Here is a 16,764-nt window from a genome sequence, read left to right on the forward strand (position 1 = left end):
TGAAAAAAAGTGTTAAACCTTTCGTCCACATTTAAGCTCATCCTACCGAACCGATTTTAAAAAATCAAAAACTGTTCGAAAGATATTAGTTGGGAATGGTACTGATTAGTTTTATGTGAAAATCTACCGAGCCGTTTTCTTGTAATTAACTGTTGAAAAAAAATTTAAGCCAATTTTTATGAAACTTTCTTTGGCGATGTATATCATGGTCTTATAGAACTTACTGAAATATTACGGCCTTACGACAAATCAAAGTTAAAAAATCATCAAAGTTTGAGAAAATGAGTAGTTTTTTTGACGTTAGCTCAAATTAAAATTAGACGATTTACTTTGTAGAGCAATATAGTACTTGGTCTTACTAAACATACTAAACCATTAAAATCTTGCCGAAACTGGTTTAAATATAATAATTGTTGATTTTTGAAAAGTTGCTTTTTGAAAATACTCCTAGTAAACGTGTTCGTTCGTTTTCAATTATGTGTAATAAATCCACTCATAAATTAATATATTTTTTATTGATTAAGTCGATTATTTACACATATCGGGAAGTTCATGTAACTTGCCTCAAGGCTAAGTACCAAACCAACTAGTTTCTAAAATACTTCATGTACTTTTTAACTTCCCGTAGGGTAATCGCAAAAAAATCGAAAATGAAAATTTTTATATATCTTTACGTTTCAGAGGTTTCTGAATATTTTGGCATACCTTAGAAAAAATGGATGTATGTGTGTGTGTGTGTGTGTGTGTGTGCGTAGTATGTATGTGTGTGCGGATACAAATTTTCGTCGACGATTTCGGGAACACGGATGAAGCAATTTGAATAATTTAAAAAACATTCGATCCGTATTGATAAGGAGACGTGCTGATTAGTTTTTGGCGGTGGTAGGTCTAGCCGTTCCGAAGATATGGGGCAAAAAGAGCCAAAAACGGTACCTCAGTTTTTAATAGAACGGAGCGTCCGATTTTAATAATTCAAAAAAACATTTTACTTGTATTGACAAGATGAAGATTTGATCAAATTTTTATAAGGACAGGTTTAGCGGTTTCGGAGATATAACGAAAAAAGTAAAAAAAAAGCCATTTGGCGGTCAAAAATGATCATTAGATATATGCGTATATAATGTATGGGTTCCGCACCAATGTTTACCCGTTAGACAGCGACGCGGCGCTTACGCGCTTTATATTTTGTCTCTATGCATTTAAAGCAGTACGATTGCTTTGAAAAAAAGTTCAGATCTTCCAACATATGTCAAAATAAAGAAAACATTTTTTTTTTCAAAAAAAAAAGATTGAAAAAAAAAATTTTTTAATTTTTTTTTTCAATTTTTTTTTTCAAAAAAAAAGTAATTTTTTGTCAAATTTATAGTTTCTCAAAAATCTTAATAAGTAATTTTTTTTCAAAAATGTTAATCGTTTTAAAAAAAAATAATAATTTTTGGAACGGGAAGTTCCAGCAATTTGCCTTAAGGCACGATGCCCTAAATGCCTTAAGACAGAATTCCACTTACAACTAATCAATATGATACGACGTTTTCATGGTTATGGCACAACATAATTGCCCCAATCTTTCAGGGAAGTGTTCGTAAATTCGTAATTTTATAAATCGGTCCTTTGTTACATGAACAATTATGCATTAGATATAACTTACTAATTTATCCTTTTTTTATTTTTTTTATACTATGTATATTTATATAATAGTCAATGTTATTAATTTATACAGTGAAAACGTTTTTAATAACATATTATATAATAGTCAATGTTATTAATTTGTACAGTGAAAACGTTTTTAATAACAAAATAATGAAATTTGATTTATGATAAATTAAATCATATCAGGAGAAATTTGTAAACTTGTTGAAACTCTTAATTCCATTTATATGTGTTCATTAAGTGCACCCAAATTTGAAATTTACAGAAATGTGCAAATTATAATAAAATTGAATAGTTACTTTGAAATTTTCAACCTATATAATTTTTTTCGAAAGCGACTAAGATACTAAGATATTTTATTAACAACACAATAATTTGCAACAAAATTATTAACTATTATGAAGTTTAAAAATTCTTTGATCTACAATTATTTTACTTGAACAAAATTTTTATTTCGTAATTTGGTAAAAAAAACCTAGGACAGTTTTTTTTTAAAATAAACTGGATTTTTTCAATACATATTTTTCTAATTGAAATCATTTAAAATACATTTTTGAATCTTTCAACAAATTTATAAATACATTTTGCTTTTTTTTATATAGGTACTTTTAAACAATATTTTTTTAGGTATATGAATCTGATTAATTAGTTCAAAATATTATTAACATATAATTTTAAACAACTACAAATATATATTAATTAATTTTGACAGTATTTGGCTTAGCACTATAAAAAAATTAAAATTAAAATATGAAACACGATTTTATAATTTTAATAAACTAATTATTATTATTTTAAAGGCAAGCACTTGTTAGTAAATTGTTTGCAAAAACTTTAAAATGAATAGTCTTCATTACGAACATCAAAAAATACTTTTAGAAATCTTTATAAATTGCAATAACAGATATTTATTCTGTAATTTTGTTGGCAGAAGTTTTATGCAAAGCAAGAAACTTAATTATAAATATTGCCATTAGAATTTGTACTCGGATTAGCAGTAGCTGAATTATTTATTTATTATTTTTCTAATATAATATTATTTATATATTATATCATTATTTATAAACTTCTTTGTTGCAGATAACTGTGGTTCTTGCGAAAAGGGTGAAAGAGGTGACATTGGTCCAAGGGGTGACTCTGGCATTAAGGTAGGAAAGTCATTTATATTTTGAGAAGCATATGTAACTGTTTTTTTTTAATTAATATATGTTGAGATCTACTGAATATATTTCTACGAACTAAAGATGAATTGATGCTCTGAATATTATTCTACCAAATTCAATAAAAATCGGCAAGTAGTATCGATAAAAAACAATAGTAATACCTCTGATAATTTATTTCTTACTAATTTTTAAGAAAATTGAAGTAAGAAACTAATTATATTCTTAAACCAAAATAATTTTTGACTAATACACATAAAATATAAAGTGCCTCCTGTTATTGAAATTTCCATCATAAATCAATGTATAAATAAAAGATAAAGACTTTCACAAACTATACATCCCACTCAATCAACTTTACATAAATCTGTTTATAATTCTTGTATGTTACAACTAGCCCCAAGAAATAGTTATAACGAAGTCCAGGTGGGATTTTTTATATTAACACATAACTATTTGAACAACTTAGGAATCTCAAAAATTGTCACACATTATCAAGGATTGATAAATTCAAAAAGAAATAAGATATATAATATTTAAAATTAGTCGGCAACAATAACGCTATTTCATTATTTTATGTTATAGTAGAATTTTATATTTTATGTTGTAAATGACGGACTTACACAGTTCTGTATAAGGCGTCAGCCTGCGGGACAGTAGCTATAACACCATTATGGAGACAAAAAAAATTAATATTGCTCAAGATCCTATTGATTCACACCAATTACTGCATATCCCTAATTAGCACCTAGCACCACTAGTTGAAAACTAAAATATTATTTTTATGGACACTAATATTATTTATTTTTTACTATGGTCGACGTTTTTTCAGTGAAATATTAAATATTCATATATAATTATCGTACATCATATGAATAAAGTTGAGCTTGAATGAAATTTTCTCGTATGCAGCAAATCATTTATATTGAGAATCTACGTATATAAAACATACATAACAAATCACTCAAAGTCGATGTTTGTCACTCAAAGCATTTATTTTTAAAATGTGTACTGTGTTCGTTTGACACAGGGCGAGAAGGGCGAAGCGGGGATTCCCGGGAAAAGTGTTTCTGGTCCCGCGGGATTGCCGGGACTAAACGGCCTGAAAGGCGAACGCGGCGAGAGGGGGCCGCCCGGTCCGGCGGGCAACTTCAGCTACGGTGGAGAGATAACAGTCATCAAGGTAAGACTTTTTTGTGGCTCGTACATCTTTGTTTCTCAGACTATATATCCTACGACGTTGATGAGCGCAGCGAAATTGCATTATTTTTGTATTGATCTCCACTCGAATCATCCAGCTGTTTTATTATTTGCTTTATACGTCATCATAAATAGATTACTTTTCAGTAATATTTTGTGTATATTTATGCAGGAGTATCATTAGATTATCTAATTTAGATACCAATAACGCTACCGTTTACATACTGAATAACTTATATTGTGCTGATACGCTTAAAAATTCAAATTAACTTTTTTACAAGATTTTATTTTGCCTTCTAAAAAATTTACTTATGAAATTTTATCTTTTGAAAATATGCAATGAAAAACTGAACCAAAATTAATATCATGTCAGTGACATTTCAGCTGCATTGTATTTGTGAAAACTTGCTGTTGTTTTAAAATGATTTACTCATAAACAAATAGCTTATAAAATTAACTCCAAGATTCATAGCGCACAGAACATTATATCTAAATTATATCTTATGAAAATATGCAATGAAAGACTGGTCCAAATTAATAACAAGTTAGTGGAATTTTAGCTTCATTGAAATTGTGAAAACTTGTCGTTGGATTAAAATGATTTATTCAAATACGCGATCTATAGCGAACAAAACATATAGGCCAAGTCATATTTTTGAAAAATTGATAATTTAAAAATAAAATAAAAATTTCCTAGTACAGTTTTATTGTTCAACAATTAGTTCTATATGGTATGATCAAAATTTAATTAGATGTTCAAACTTATAGCATACATTTTTGTATACTACGATATTACTATCCTGATATTTACTAATGGAAGCAATTTTAAAATACAAATAAAAAATTTTAACTGTTTAGACATTTAAAAACATTAGATAGAAAGTTCTTTTCTGATAATAATTTTCACTGAATATGAAAGTTTGTGGTAATCAACACATAGAAATTGTTTTTTTTTTGTTATTGAGATTTTATTTTTTACCAAAACACTGATAAAAGTCAAATATTTCATGCTTCAATTATTTGTTTTAAGATATTTTTTACGATACTATAAATATAATACCTTTTGTTGGTGAGTTAGGTTTTTTAGTTTTATCGTTAATTAAATAATAGTTAATTAGGTATTTATATGGAATTTGCTGATTTATTAATTCCTTTTAGACATTGTGGCATTTTGAACAAATATAATATTAGTAAAATAAAATAATATACCATCAGTATTAAAATAAATTATTGTTAAGAAACAAACTACCTATTTTACTATGAATATTCAAATAATATATCGTGAAGTTTTTGTACTTGTAACATTATTATTTAAATAATAATTATTTTATTAAAAATATTGAAAAGTAAAACAAAAATTAGATTCAAAAATTTGCATATAATTTATTGGAACGAATTTTTCATAATTTTAAGACTTAATTCATACTTTTATATTCTTCAGATCTATATCTTTTTTTCAAGAGAACCTACTAGTTTAATTTCATGATGAAACTCTAATTAATCGATGTACTTTTATACAGCAACCAAAGCCTTCTTCAAACCAGCCATTTTCTCATAGTTCTATTAAAAATTACTTATTGTGAAACACTAATAAAATATTGAACCGACAGAAAGATACGTGGTTCAATTAACGTTTTCAGAGTTGTTTATCTGATCAAGATTCACTTATAATTATTTTAGCATGAACACATATATAGTAATAATGATCTAACTATGTTATATTAAACTGTTGTTTTTCTAACTAAAATTATATTAGCAGACACACTTTTTTAACTTATTTAATACTCTATTGTCTATGGTACTAATTTATATTAAAATAAAAATTTATATACTTACATATAAAGTATACTTCGAAACGCGATACATTTTATATAACATTTCATTAGTAACTATTCTTTTGAAATGTATCATATAAAGTTGTATCTGTAATGAGTTTTATTAAAAGTTTAACTTTTTAAAGCATTTGTCGTGTATGTGTCGACGGTATTGGAGTTTATAGTTCTCTATGAAATAACTGAAACATTTTGCGATATGGATTCAACGTTTCCGCTATGAAAATTTATTTTTAAATTTCGAATGCGAAGTTAATACGCTTTCCATACAGATACTATGAAACTTTCGAAGCTTTCTCTGAAGTGGTTTTTACACTGAAAATACGTTTTTGCTCATAATATGTAAAGCATTTCGGTGCACTTGACATTATTTATTTAGTGTCACGGTTTCAATGATTCTCTAATGTTATCTTGAATATTATAGCTATAAGAGGCACAACATTAACAACATGTGGTTATCAATATTAATATGTTTTCATACTCTAATATAAAATTACAGAATTGGGAGTGAAAGTTTTATGATATTTTAAAGAAGTTTTGAATATTTAGCCATTATACTTGTTCAAATAGCTAATTTCCAACAGTAAAATATCCAATTAAACTCACTTATAATTATTGAAATTATAATAGAGTAAAGAGAAATGCTTTTGTAGATATCAAATAGAGAATGTATTCAATAATAATATGTATATTGCTGCTGATTTTTATGTACATGCTAGATTTTAATTTTGTTTTCTTATTTAATGTGCTTCAACTAAATTAAATTCAACTAAAATAAAAATTGAGAAAAATCTTAAAACCAGTTTATTCAGTATATCCACAATTTATTCTAGTTTTTTTCTAGTCAACCATAATTTTAGTCACATCTGAGTTTTGAGGTTTTATTAAATTTAGTTTTTCCGGTCATAAATATTACATTTATGAAATATAAAATAGTTTATGCATTATCATAAAGTTTTTTATGTCATTCAATCTTAACACATAGTTAACAAAAGTACAGAGTATAGATATATTTGTACAGAGTACAAATATATTTGCAAGAGTGTATGTGTAACATATTAGAACATTAAATCACGGGTCACTTTGTTTACTCTAATTCCTAAAATATAGAAATTAAAAATCATATCATTTGATTTTGTTCACAATATGTCTACTCAACTATATATAATGCAGTAACTATTTTTGCAAGGCGTTTTTGCAAAAGACACATCTTGCCGTTCCGGAGGTGCGGCAAGGGATGCAAAAATGATTATGCAGGTTTTGAGGGAATGGATCATCCGATTAGATTAATTCAAAAACCTTTTGCTTGTGCAAAAAATGGTTTCATAAAAAATTCGTAGTTTTGAAAATCTTAAAAAAATATTAAAGTTTCAAAAACTCAAATTTTCGAAATTTTCCATCATTTTCAAAAACTCAAACTTTCGTAAAATTTCGAAAAATATCAAAATTAAAAAAAAATCTTACAAAAATTTGAGAATATTTCGAAATTTTCAAAAAAAAAATCGGATTTTTTCAACAATTTTCAAATTCTCGAAAAATTAAAAAAATCGATTTTTTTCAAAAATTCCAAAAAATTTCGAACTTTCAACAAATTTTCAGAATCTTAAAAAAGTTTAAAAATTATCAAAAAAATCTAATTAAAAAAAAATTGAACAAATTTCTTGTAAACATACACATAAGTTATTTGTAGAGTACGCTCGTCGCCCAATATAATAAACACTTATGAATTTACAGTATGTATTTATCATGAATAATCTCTTTGAAATTATTTAAAACAATTTTTGATTATTTTCATTCCTAGAATTTTTAATTATGGTACGGGAAGTTCCAGTAATTCGCCTTAAGGCACGATGCTATGCTAGTCTAACTCTACATGAACTTCTCTTGCTAGTATCATCTATTCACAATATTCTTATATAGATCTGTACTATCATCCATACCAACATTCATACATAACAATCGCGCCATCATTCATAGCTAACATATCTATATATTAAAATAAAGTTTCAAATATTGCTTCGAGAAATCTAATAAACCGAATACTAATGCAAATCTAATAAACTGAGTACTAAGTTTTCAAATTATTTCTATTCTATTTTTTAAATATTGACATTATCATGTATGACATAATTTGTACAACAAACAATGGCGCTATTTTTAATATTCGTCACTGTCGAATCAATACGAAATGTCAGTCAAGATAAATTCCGAATCGTAGCATATTTTGATGTTTGTTTTATTTTTATTTGTTCAAAGAAGCTACACATATATTATTTTTTTATCAAATCTCTTGTCATTTAATGTATTCCTCTACAAGGTTTGTTCAATGTAAATATGCATATTGTATGAAGCGAACGCGACACGTATAAAGTTTACATTGTAAATTATACTTGAGCGTGTTGGATTCATGAAATACGAAATACAAAATATTTGATACATTCTAGCTTTGCAATATGAAAACGCGTTTCATTTGACTTGTTCGCGATTTATAGACAATGGCTCCTATTGACAAACTTAAATATCAAATATCAATATTCTCATATCATAACTCACGTCTGTCATATGATATCATATAAAACATTCAGGTATAAAAGGCCAATATTACAATATGAACTGTGAATGTCGAGACTGCTCGAAAAGAACAATTTTATCTAGAGTCATAATTCATTTTTATACTACATAAATTTATATGAGTGACTTAATGATAAATGTGAGAATATTTTATGAAATTATTTAGTCATGCTTATACGAGATTCATAGATTCAACTCGAGATTGCTTTATAGATTTTATCAGATTTATTTATTTTAAACTTTTTAGTAATACATTTTCTATTCAATTTATATTGGTTTATAATTTTCTTTGTCATTTATCTAATATAGCGGTACGGATGACATAATATGTAGTCCAAAGAGTCAAAAATAAGTATTTCGCTCGATTTTTTTCAATAAGAATTACTGGTTGTATATAGATATAACACTCGGTTTATTATTGTGCTGTAAGTTGAACCTTAGTAGTTAATTACCATCAATTGGTTTTTGCGTAGATAATTTAGCTCAGTCATAACGATGATTTGTCTCCAAAAGTGTGCGGGTACATTTGTGAAAAAAATTGTGGGTACGGTTGTGACAAGTATTTCTTGTCCTTTTCGGGTGAACATTAAACAGATAAAAATCTAACTTAACTAAGACAAGATACAAAGGAAAAATTTCACAAAGATGTCTTTTTAACTTTGTTTTCAAAATGATGTGCTCATATATATTGTTATATTTATACGCTTTGTTTAAATGATTATCTTGTGTTGTGTTACATATTTCTGACAATAAAAATTGTTATAAACCTGCTTCGTGTTTATAGCTATAATTTTTTAACCAATTTTTATGCCCGTCACAACCGTCCTGAGAGTGTGGACAATTGTGATACTCACTCACCCTTCTTCATATGATTTGATTATATGTCTATTCATGGTATTTAAGGACAGTATTTTTGTATTTCTACGTAGACTAATGTTAGAATGAACATTTAATTTAATTTTAACTGGTAAATTAACAAAATTATCGCTGATCAATAAAAAAAGTGGCACAACCATGACTTATCTACTCTACTTATATAAGATTGAATCTATCATTAAATTACAGGTAAAAACTCTAAGGTTATCATCATAAACTATGAACTTTAATTTAACCATTTGTATAAACCTTATCGATATGTGTTAATATTGATAATATTGGCATTAATGCGTACTCTTAAGTAGAATCTAAAATATACATGAATAACCAAAAGTCATTTTTAAGATATAAGTCTTGAATAACTACCGTATAAGTAGATGTAAATCCTACTTTACGTGTCATGAGATTACACAGCATAAAAATATTTTTTGTAAGTCTATAAAATGAGATTTCAAATAATTTTAACCATCGTTACATTTTAATTTAATATTCGTTCCTCTCTGAATTTCATATATGTATTATCTGGATCACTAATGAAGTTGTTACCACAGTTGTTTATGCTGTAATGATTAAGGGAAACAAATCATATCCAGCAGACCATTATTTTGTTATTACTTAGAATATACGTACGTGTTTATATAACCGTACTAAAATATTGCAGATTCAGTAATAACAGAGCTTATATTGTAAAACGCTGCTATATGCAAAATAGGTTCAGCCTTTACGATTCAACAATTTCTGGAGTTATCTTGAAGTTTATTTATTAACTCAGAATATTCCTCTCAGTTTATGATGCTTACCTGTTATTCAAAATAATCAAGTTGTAATGTAGTTCATTTGGGTAATGGAATAAATGATAAATTTATTATTAGAATTGAAAAGAGATAAAACAGTTGTTTTCTGAAAATTAAATATGTATATTTGCATTTTTAATTAATGTAATAATAATAAACTAAAGTACAAAATATAATAACGTTTTATATTATTATGAGGTTTAACCTTTTCATTTATATTAGTCATAATTTCAAATTTCGATTATTTTAGAAAACACTTATCAGCTTATATTCATAAAAAACTGATTCTAATTATACTTTGGTAATGGCGATTTGAATGCAGAATCTATTTGACTTTCAGAAAGTATCCTGTGGAAACCAAACAAACTAGAAATATTTTTCTTTTGCTATTCTTTTAAAAGTTATATATCTTGAATTGAAGTTAGAAATAACAACACACCTTATAATAAATTATTGAATAAGGTATATTTTGGTATCATGAAAAATTAGATTTTTAGAATTTATTTGAAAACATATTAAGAATTGGAATATTCAAGAAATAAAAAAATGTCTCATTAATAATATTTTATGAAAACTTGTATTTTTTTATATCTGGCCGTTTATAATGGCATTATTTCAAACTATTTTTTTGGATCTTCAAAATTGCTGGACATGCCTTTGCAAAAATTTAACATATTTCTTCATTACAAGTTAAATGGTTTTTGAATCGTTCAATTTGGAGGCTCCGTTTTCTCACAAACTTAATTTACATTTTGTACACTGTTTGCCCAGTATCTCCGAAACGGCTGGGCCTGACTTTGTCGAAAACTGATCTGCATCAATTCAAATCAGTTAGTTCCCGAAAAAATCGATAAAAAGTTGTATCCATACATGCTACATACACACATACACACACATCCATTTGTTCTGAGTTTTGTCAAAATGTTCAGAAACTTTTGAAACTGAAATTTTTATTTTTGATATTTGGACTATTACTATAATTTTCCCTATGGGAAGTTATGAAAACAACAAAGATTCAAACTGAAAAAAACAACAAAATAAAATAAAATACTTTCTTTACAAAAATGAAAATTCCTTTCCTTTGTTCCTTTATCTCACGATAGCCATATTTCCCAATTTAAATCGATGGCTGGTTACATTATATTTTGTTCTCTACTTTAAAATAGTATGGTTTAAATATAACTGTACTTGTTACTTATATATAGAAGAAGACTTACATAGATAGATAAAAGATGCTACATTGAAAACCAAATTACATACATGACCAACTGATACATATTTTAACCAATAACTTATAGCTTATTTAATTGCCTTTTTTGTATAATACTAATCAATAGAATTTTTGTAATAAAAATATATATATATAATGCATTATTCTAAGTTTATATTAACCATTCAAATTTTATATCAACATCAATTTTACATTTTATTATTTTAAAAATAATTAAATATTTTGGTTAAGAAATTCACAATAAAGTTTTAGAATGAAGGCTTCTTTCAATATTTTTAATTAGATATAATTTTTTTGTTATACATTTGTCAATAAAACTTTCTTCTAGCTGCATCCAATTACTGTATAAAAATCTCTTGAAACCAATTTACATAAATGCAAAGGAACGATTAATTAATTGAAAATTCAAATATAAAGAGAGGAAGTAAAATATATACTTTGACTTGCATAATGAAGCTAGTGATTGAAGAAACGATTACTGAATGTCGATAATAATATTAAAGAGATTTTTATCTTACTTGATTTTTTTTTAAATTACTGTGCATCTGCAAAATACTCACAGTAATAAATATTGTCGAATATTCTTGAAATTAAGTATATAAATCTTATGCTTTTAAATTATCTTCGAAAAATGTTTTAGCACAGACAAATGAAATTAGGGTTAAATATTTCGTTGAATCAACAAGATTAAAATATTCAATTAAATTAAAGTCAACAGTCTTCTGGTAAAGATTACGCTTTGCGACTTATTTTTACTTTGAATAATTTATATATCGATTCCGTTGACTTCATTTACGTGTTTTGCTTTAGATGATATTTTAGCATAAAGTTATCTCGTCGTCTAATCTTAGCGTTTTCTGGGCAAAGTTATCAGTCTATTCACAGTCTCCGACGAATATTTCACTTGTTATGTATTATTAAAGATGTTTTTTATCCTCGTAGGGCGATAAGGGCGACAGGGGACAGAGAGGACGGAGAGGAAAAAATGGATTGCCAGGACCGATGGGACCTCCAGGAAAAATGGGACCAATTGGAGAAATCGGTCTCCCTGGATGGATGGTGAGTAATTATATTTTTAATAACATGCTTTATTATGATAAGCTTTTAAATTTATGTGATGACAAGTTACGCTCGGATGTTTTTTCAAACCGAAAAGTAATTAAAAATCTTTTGAAAAATTCATATAATAATTACGTCTTTAGAATTTTATAATACTGTATAATACTTATTCATCAAATAGCATATAATTGAATGGAACAATTCAAACTTGGATAAATGTTTTTGCTGATTCTATTGAAATTATTTTTGACGTTGTCTGTGATGTTTTGTGTTTAGGAAATGAAATCATTTCGTACAGTTGCTTAATTACTAATTCCTATAATTTAATTAACAGGTTTATCATGTTTTATTACTTATCATATTTGTTGCTACTTAAATATTAATATAATAAATACCTCGTTGTTTCATTGTACCTAAATATTAAAATCGTCTAAAGTAATTCAAATTACTTTCGTGTTCGTTTCAGGTCAAATGAAACGAAAACTTTTGGATATCGAATTTGGCCTTCCATGTATTTATATTCAAAGATGCATAAATTTCATTTGCTATATTATTGCATTCTTTCAATTAACTATTTTTTAAGCTTTTCTTAAAAATACTGGAAATTTTATACTATATCTATTAATGAAAACTGTAAATATTATCACTACAGTTATCACACACAGAGTTCTGATATAGTTAAGTAAATTGAATATTTTTGTTACTATTTTTTCTTATAAGATTATATGGAATTAACTTGAACTTTGCTTAATGGTAATAGTTTGTTTTTTCCATTAGTTGTTGTAACCACAAACCACAAACCGCAATAATTCGGTTTATTATGACTTCTAAACTCCAACTATGAACTGAAATATTTATTAATAAGTACAGCAGAGTTTTAATACATAAGGTTATTTCATTTTCGATTTTTGAGAAATTACTATAATTTTCCTTGGGGGAAGTTAATAAAAACAACTGCAAAATAAAATAAAATACTTACTTTGGCTGGTTACATTACTTTTTGTTTTCTACTTTAAAATAATATTGTTGAATTATTCCATACTTTCCTTGTGTATATTCATATATAGAAAAATATTTAGATAGGTAGATGAGCTTGAAAAATATTATTTACAAACAAATTATAAAAAAATGTTCAGCGTTTATTGTATTTTTATTTAGTTGCTTCATGATTAACAGTTACTGACGTTTTCTTTTTTGTTCAAAGGTATTTTTACGATTTTTAAAAATGTGCTTTCGGTTCGATTAAGGAGTCTACGTGCATTAGACTTCTAAAAAACTAAATTATGCATAAGTTACCTCAGACTGAGATCAAATTTTTCTAGTTATTAGTTTTCATGTCTATACAAGTTTTTAGAACAACGCCTAAAACAAAATAATTATTAGCTTATTTTGATAATAATATAAGTCATTAATGTACATAAAATTATTAATTCTCTTGGTTCTATGAATGGAAATGGATCTGTTTGTGCAGGTACAGAATGTATTGATTACACCCACATGCTATTTTTTAATTGAAACTATAACTGTAGAATATTGTATTTAATTATTAGTTATTTGTATTTATTAGAAAATCTATAAAACGCACTCTATCAAAACGGTACAACTTAAGCTGCAATGCCTTCGAAGTTTTAAATTGAAACTACTGACAATCTGAATAAATTCTACTATTGAATTATTTCTAAACTATTGTCATATATAATATGGATAAACAGTCAATTTTTTTAACTTCCCGTAGGGTAAGTTATTGTAATGGGCCGAAAATCGGAATTGAAAATTTTTACATTTCTCGACGTTTTGAAGGTTTCTGAACATTTTGGCATACCTCAGAAAAAATGGATGTGTGTGTGTGTGTATGTGTATGTGTGTGTGTGTATGTATGTGTGGATACAAATTTCCAGTCACGTTTTAGGGCGCACGGATCAACCGATTTGAATGGTTCAAAAAACATTCGATTCCTTTTGATAGGGAAAAGAGCTGATTAGTTTTTGGCAAAGGCAGGTCCAGCCGTTTCGGAGATACGGAGCAAAGAGTGCGGAAAATAGAAATCGACTTTTTGAGAGAACGGAGTATCCGATTTGAATGATCTAAAAAACATTCAATTAGTAATGATTGGGAGAAGTGTTTATTAGTTTTTGGCAAAGGCAGGCCCAGCCATTTCGAAGATACGGAGCTAAATATGTAAAAAATGACAGTTTTTGAGAGAACTAAGCGTCCGATTTGAATGATTCAAAAAACTTTCTGCTTGTCTTAACAAAATAATTGATTTTGAAAAAAAAAATTTTCGTTCCATTTTTTTTTTTTTTTTTTTAGTTTTTTGTTGAAACAAATAATTTCAACTTTGCAATTCAGTTTATATAATTCTTATAAATATTAGACAATGTTACAATATTTATAATAATCTATTTGAAAACATTCAGTATTCCTCGAACATTTCGTTACGGTACGGGAAGTTCCAGCAATTTGCCTTAAGGCACGATGCCACCCACCCCACTAGTTCTATTTTGACATTAGGCGATGGTACGACTTGAGCAACCTTACTCTATATTATATATTGCTGTTAATAAATAATATGATTATTTTAGCGTTTGTTTGTTTCATTTTGTTTACATTATAAACTGATTACATTTATAAACATTATTAAATTATAAACTGATTTTATAAATGTTATGAGAAACCCCTTGCATAATTGAAATCATAACTAAAAACTAACTGGAAACACAACCTTACATTACCTTATATTTTCATGATTTTTTTTTGTCTAACTGCTAACAAAGTATAAATCATCTGAATTTTTGAATATATTGAGCTATTTAATGAACTAATCCATTCTAAAAGGGAGACCGAAGTCCTTATTGGAAGTAGAGATATTTAACCACGTTTTTTTATTAAAATTATTATTGAAGTTACCTCGTGCTAAATAAATGAATACATTAAACCACCCGCGCCTACATAAAAAGCTGTAAAACGACGTAGTATAAAAATACTAATATGAAACATAAAAAAATATAACCGTCTCAACCGGATTATTCCAATTTAAGTAAAAGTTGCGTGCGGCTGTAATCGCATAAAAAATTCACGTCACTCGCACTTTCCTAACGCAAAAAACATCCAACCTTAGATCTTAAATATATACGAAAAGTATAATACACATGTGTTTCTGTTAATGCTTTCATTGTGCAGAATTCGTTAAAGGTAAGAATTTATATTCGCACTTTTATCACCACGAATGAATGTGTTTCCTTTGTTACTTGAGTTTTATTTGCATATGTTTTACTTGCACCTGTATAGTTACATATCACGTAATATTACACACATTACATTATATTTTATGGTAAATGTAATACTGTGTATTCGGCAGAAGCGGTTTGCTAAAAAGTATGAAGCACTGTTATTCCTATGCAATGAACATTATTTTCAGATATAATAGCATTTTAAATTATAATGTTATTTTAGATGGTTCAACTTTTTTACATTTATTTGTTTTTATGGGTCTCAGTATATGAATATTGCAATTGTATTTACGATGGGTATAACTTTTTTATTATAATCGAAAATATCTTAACTTGCACTGAAATTATTATTATTGTATTATCGTGAGCGTTTTTACTACCTATCTGCATTTTATTCTTTTTATATATTAGGCAAGATCATTCTATTGAAATAAAATTTTTAGTTCAAGCTATATATGATTTGCTATATGCAATCACCATATAATTTTAAAACATTTAAATAGTTGTTAAAAAATTGAAAACTAATATTCTCAAATAAATTCTCCAATAATGAAGATGAAAAGAAATAAAATATTTGGCTTGTTTTGAAGGAAATAATATTATTAGCACAAAACTCACAAAATCTATTTTATTTTTTATTTAATCTTTGTTAGATTATAATGATAATAATTATATAATCATACATATTTTTCAGCCAAATACTACATAATTTTATTATAACATATTTTTAAAAATTGTTTATATTTACATTTTAAATTACAAATTCTTAACTTGTTTATATTTCAATTTTAGATTACAAAATAATAAATTTATTTTGTATTATGAATTGTCGAAAAGTACACACAAATACATATTTATTATCATGCATTTTGATATTCCTAGTCAAATATAATTATAGTTTTTATTTAACATTTATAATATTTTTAGGGAAGACCAGGGGCTACTGGTTTGCCTGGATCACCGGGAGCACCTGGAATGAAAGGACAAAAGGGTGAATCAGGATCTGAAAATGGAAGAGGGGTGAGTATTTTTTTAAAATATTCAATCTGATATATGACCACTTATTTTCAAAAATGTTTAATCCGACGTATTTCCACTCATTTTCCAATGGTCAACTCTGCGCATGCAGGTCAAAGGATATAAAGTATTCATTTCTATACA

General features: G+C 26.7%; 1 protein-coding gene across 1 annotated transcript in view; it reads left to right on the plus strand.

Annotated features, from left to right (window-relative positions):
• The window catches only part of LOC113387880 (collagen alpha-2(IX) chain-like), a 139,452-nt gene that overhangs the window by 94,005 nt on the left and 28,683 nt on the right, over positions 1–16,764 (plus strand). Inside the window, exons 11-14 of the mRNA XM_026625268.1 lie at positions 2,731–2,798; positions 3,841–3,993; positions 12,257–12,373; positions 16,531–16,623. Of these exons, the coding sequence (XP_026481053.1) occupies positions 2,731–2,798; positions 3,841–3,993; positions 12,257–12,373; positions 16,531–16,623 (431 nt within the window). The remainder of the gene's footprint in view (positions 1–2,730; positions 2,799–3,840; positions 3,994–12,256; positions 12,374–16,530; positions 16,624–16,764) is intronic.

The sequence above is a fragment of the Ctenocephalides felis genome, unplaced genomic scaffold (genome assembly GCF_003426905.1).
Source record: "Ctenocephalides felis isolate EL2017-DRISC unplaced genomic scaffold, ASM342690v1 CF-g0.4_SCAFFOLD_03572, whole genome shotgun sequence".
Lineage (NCBI taxonomy): Eukaryota > Metazoa > Arthropoda > Insecta > Siphonaptera > Pulicidae > Ctenocephalides > Ctenocephalides felis.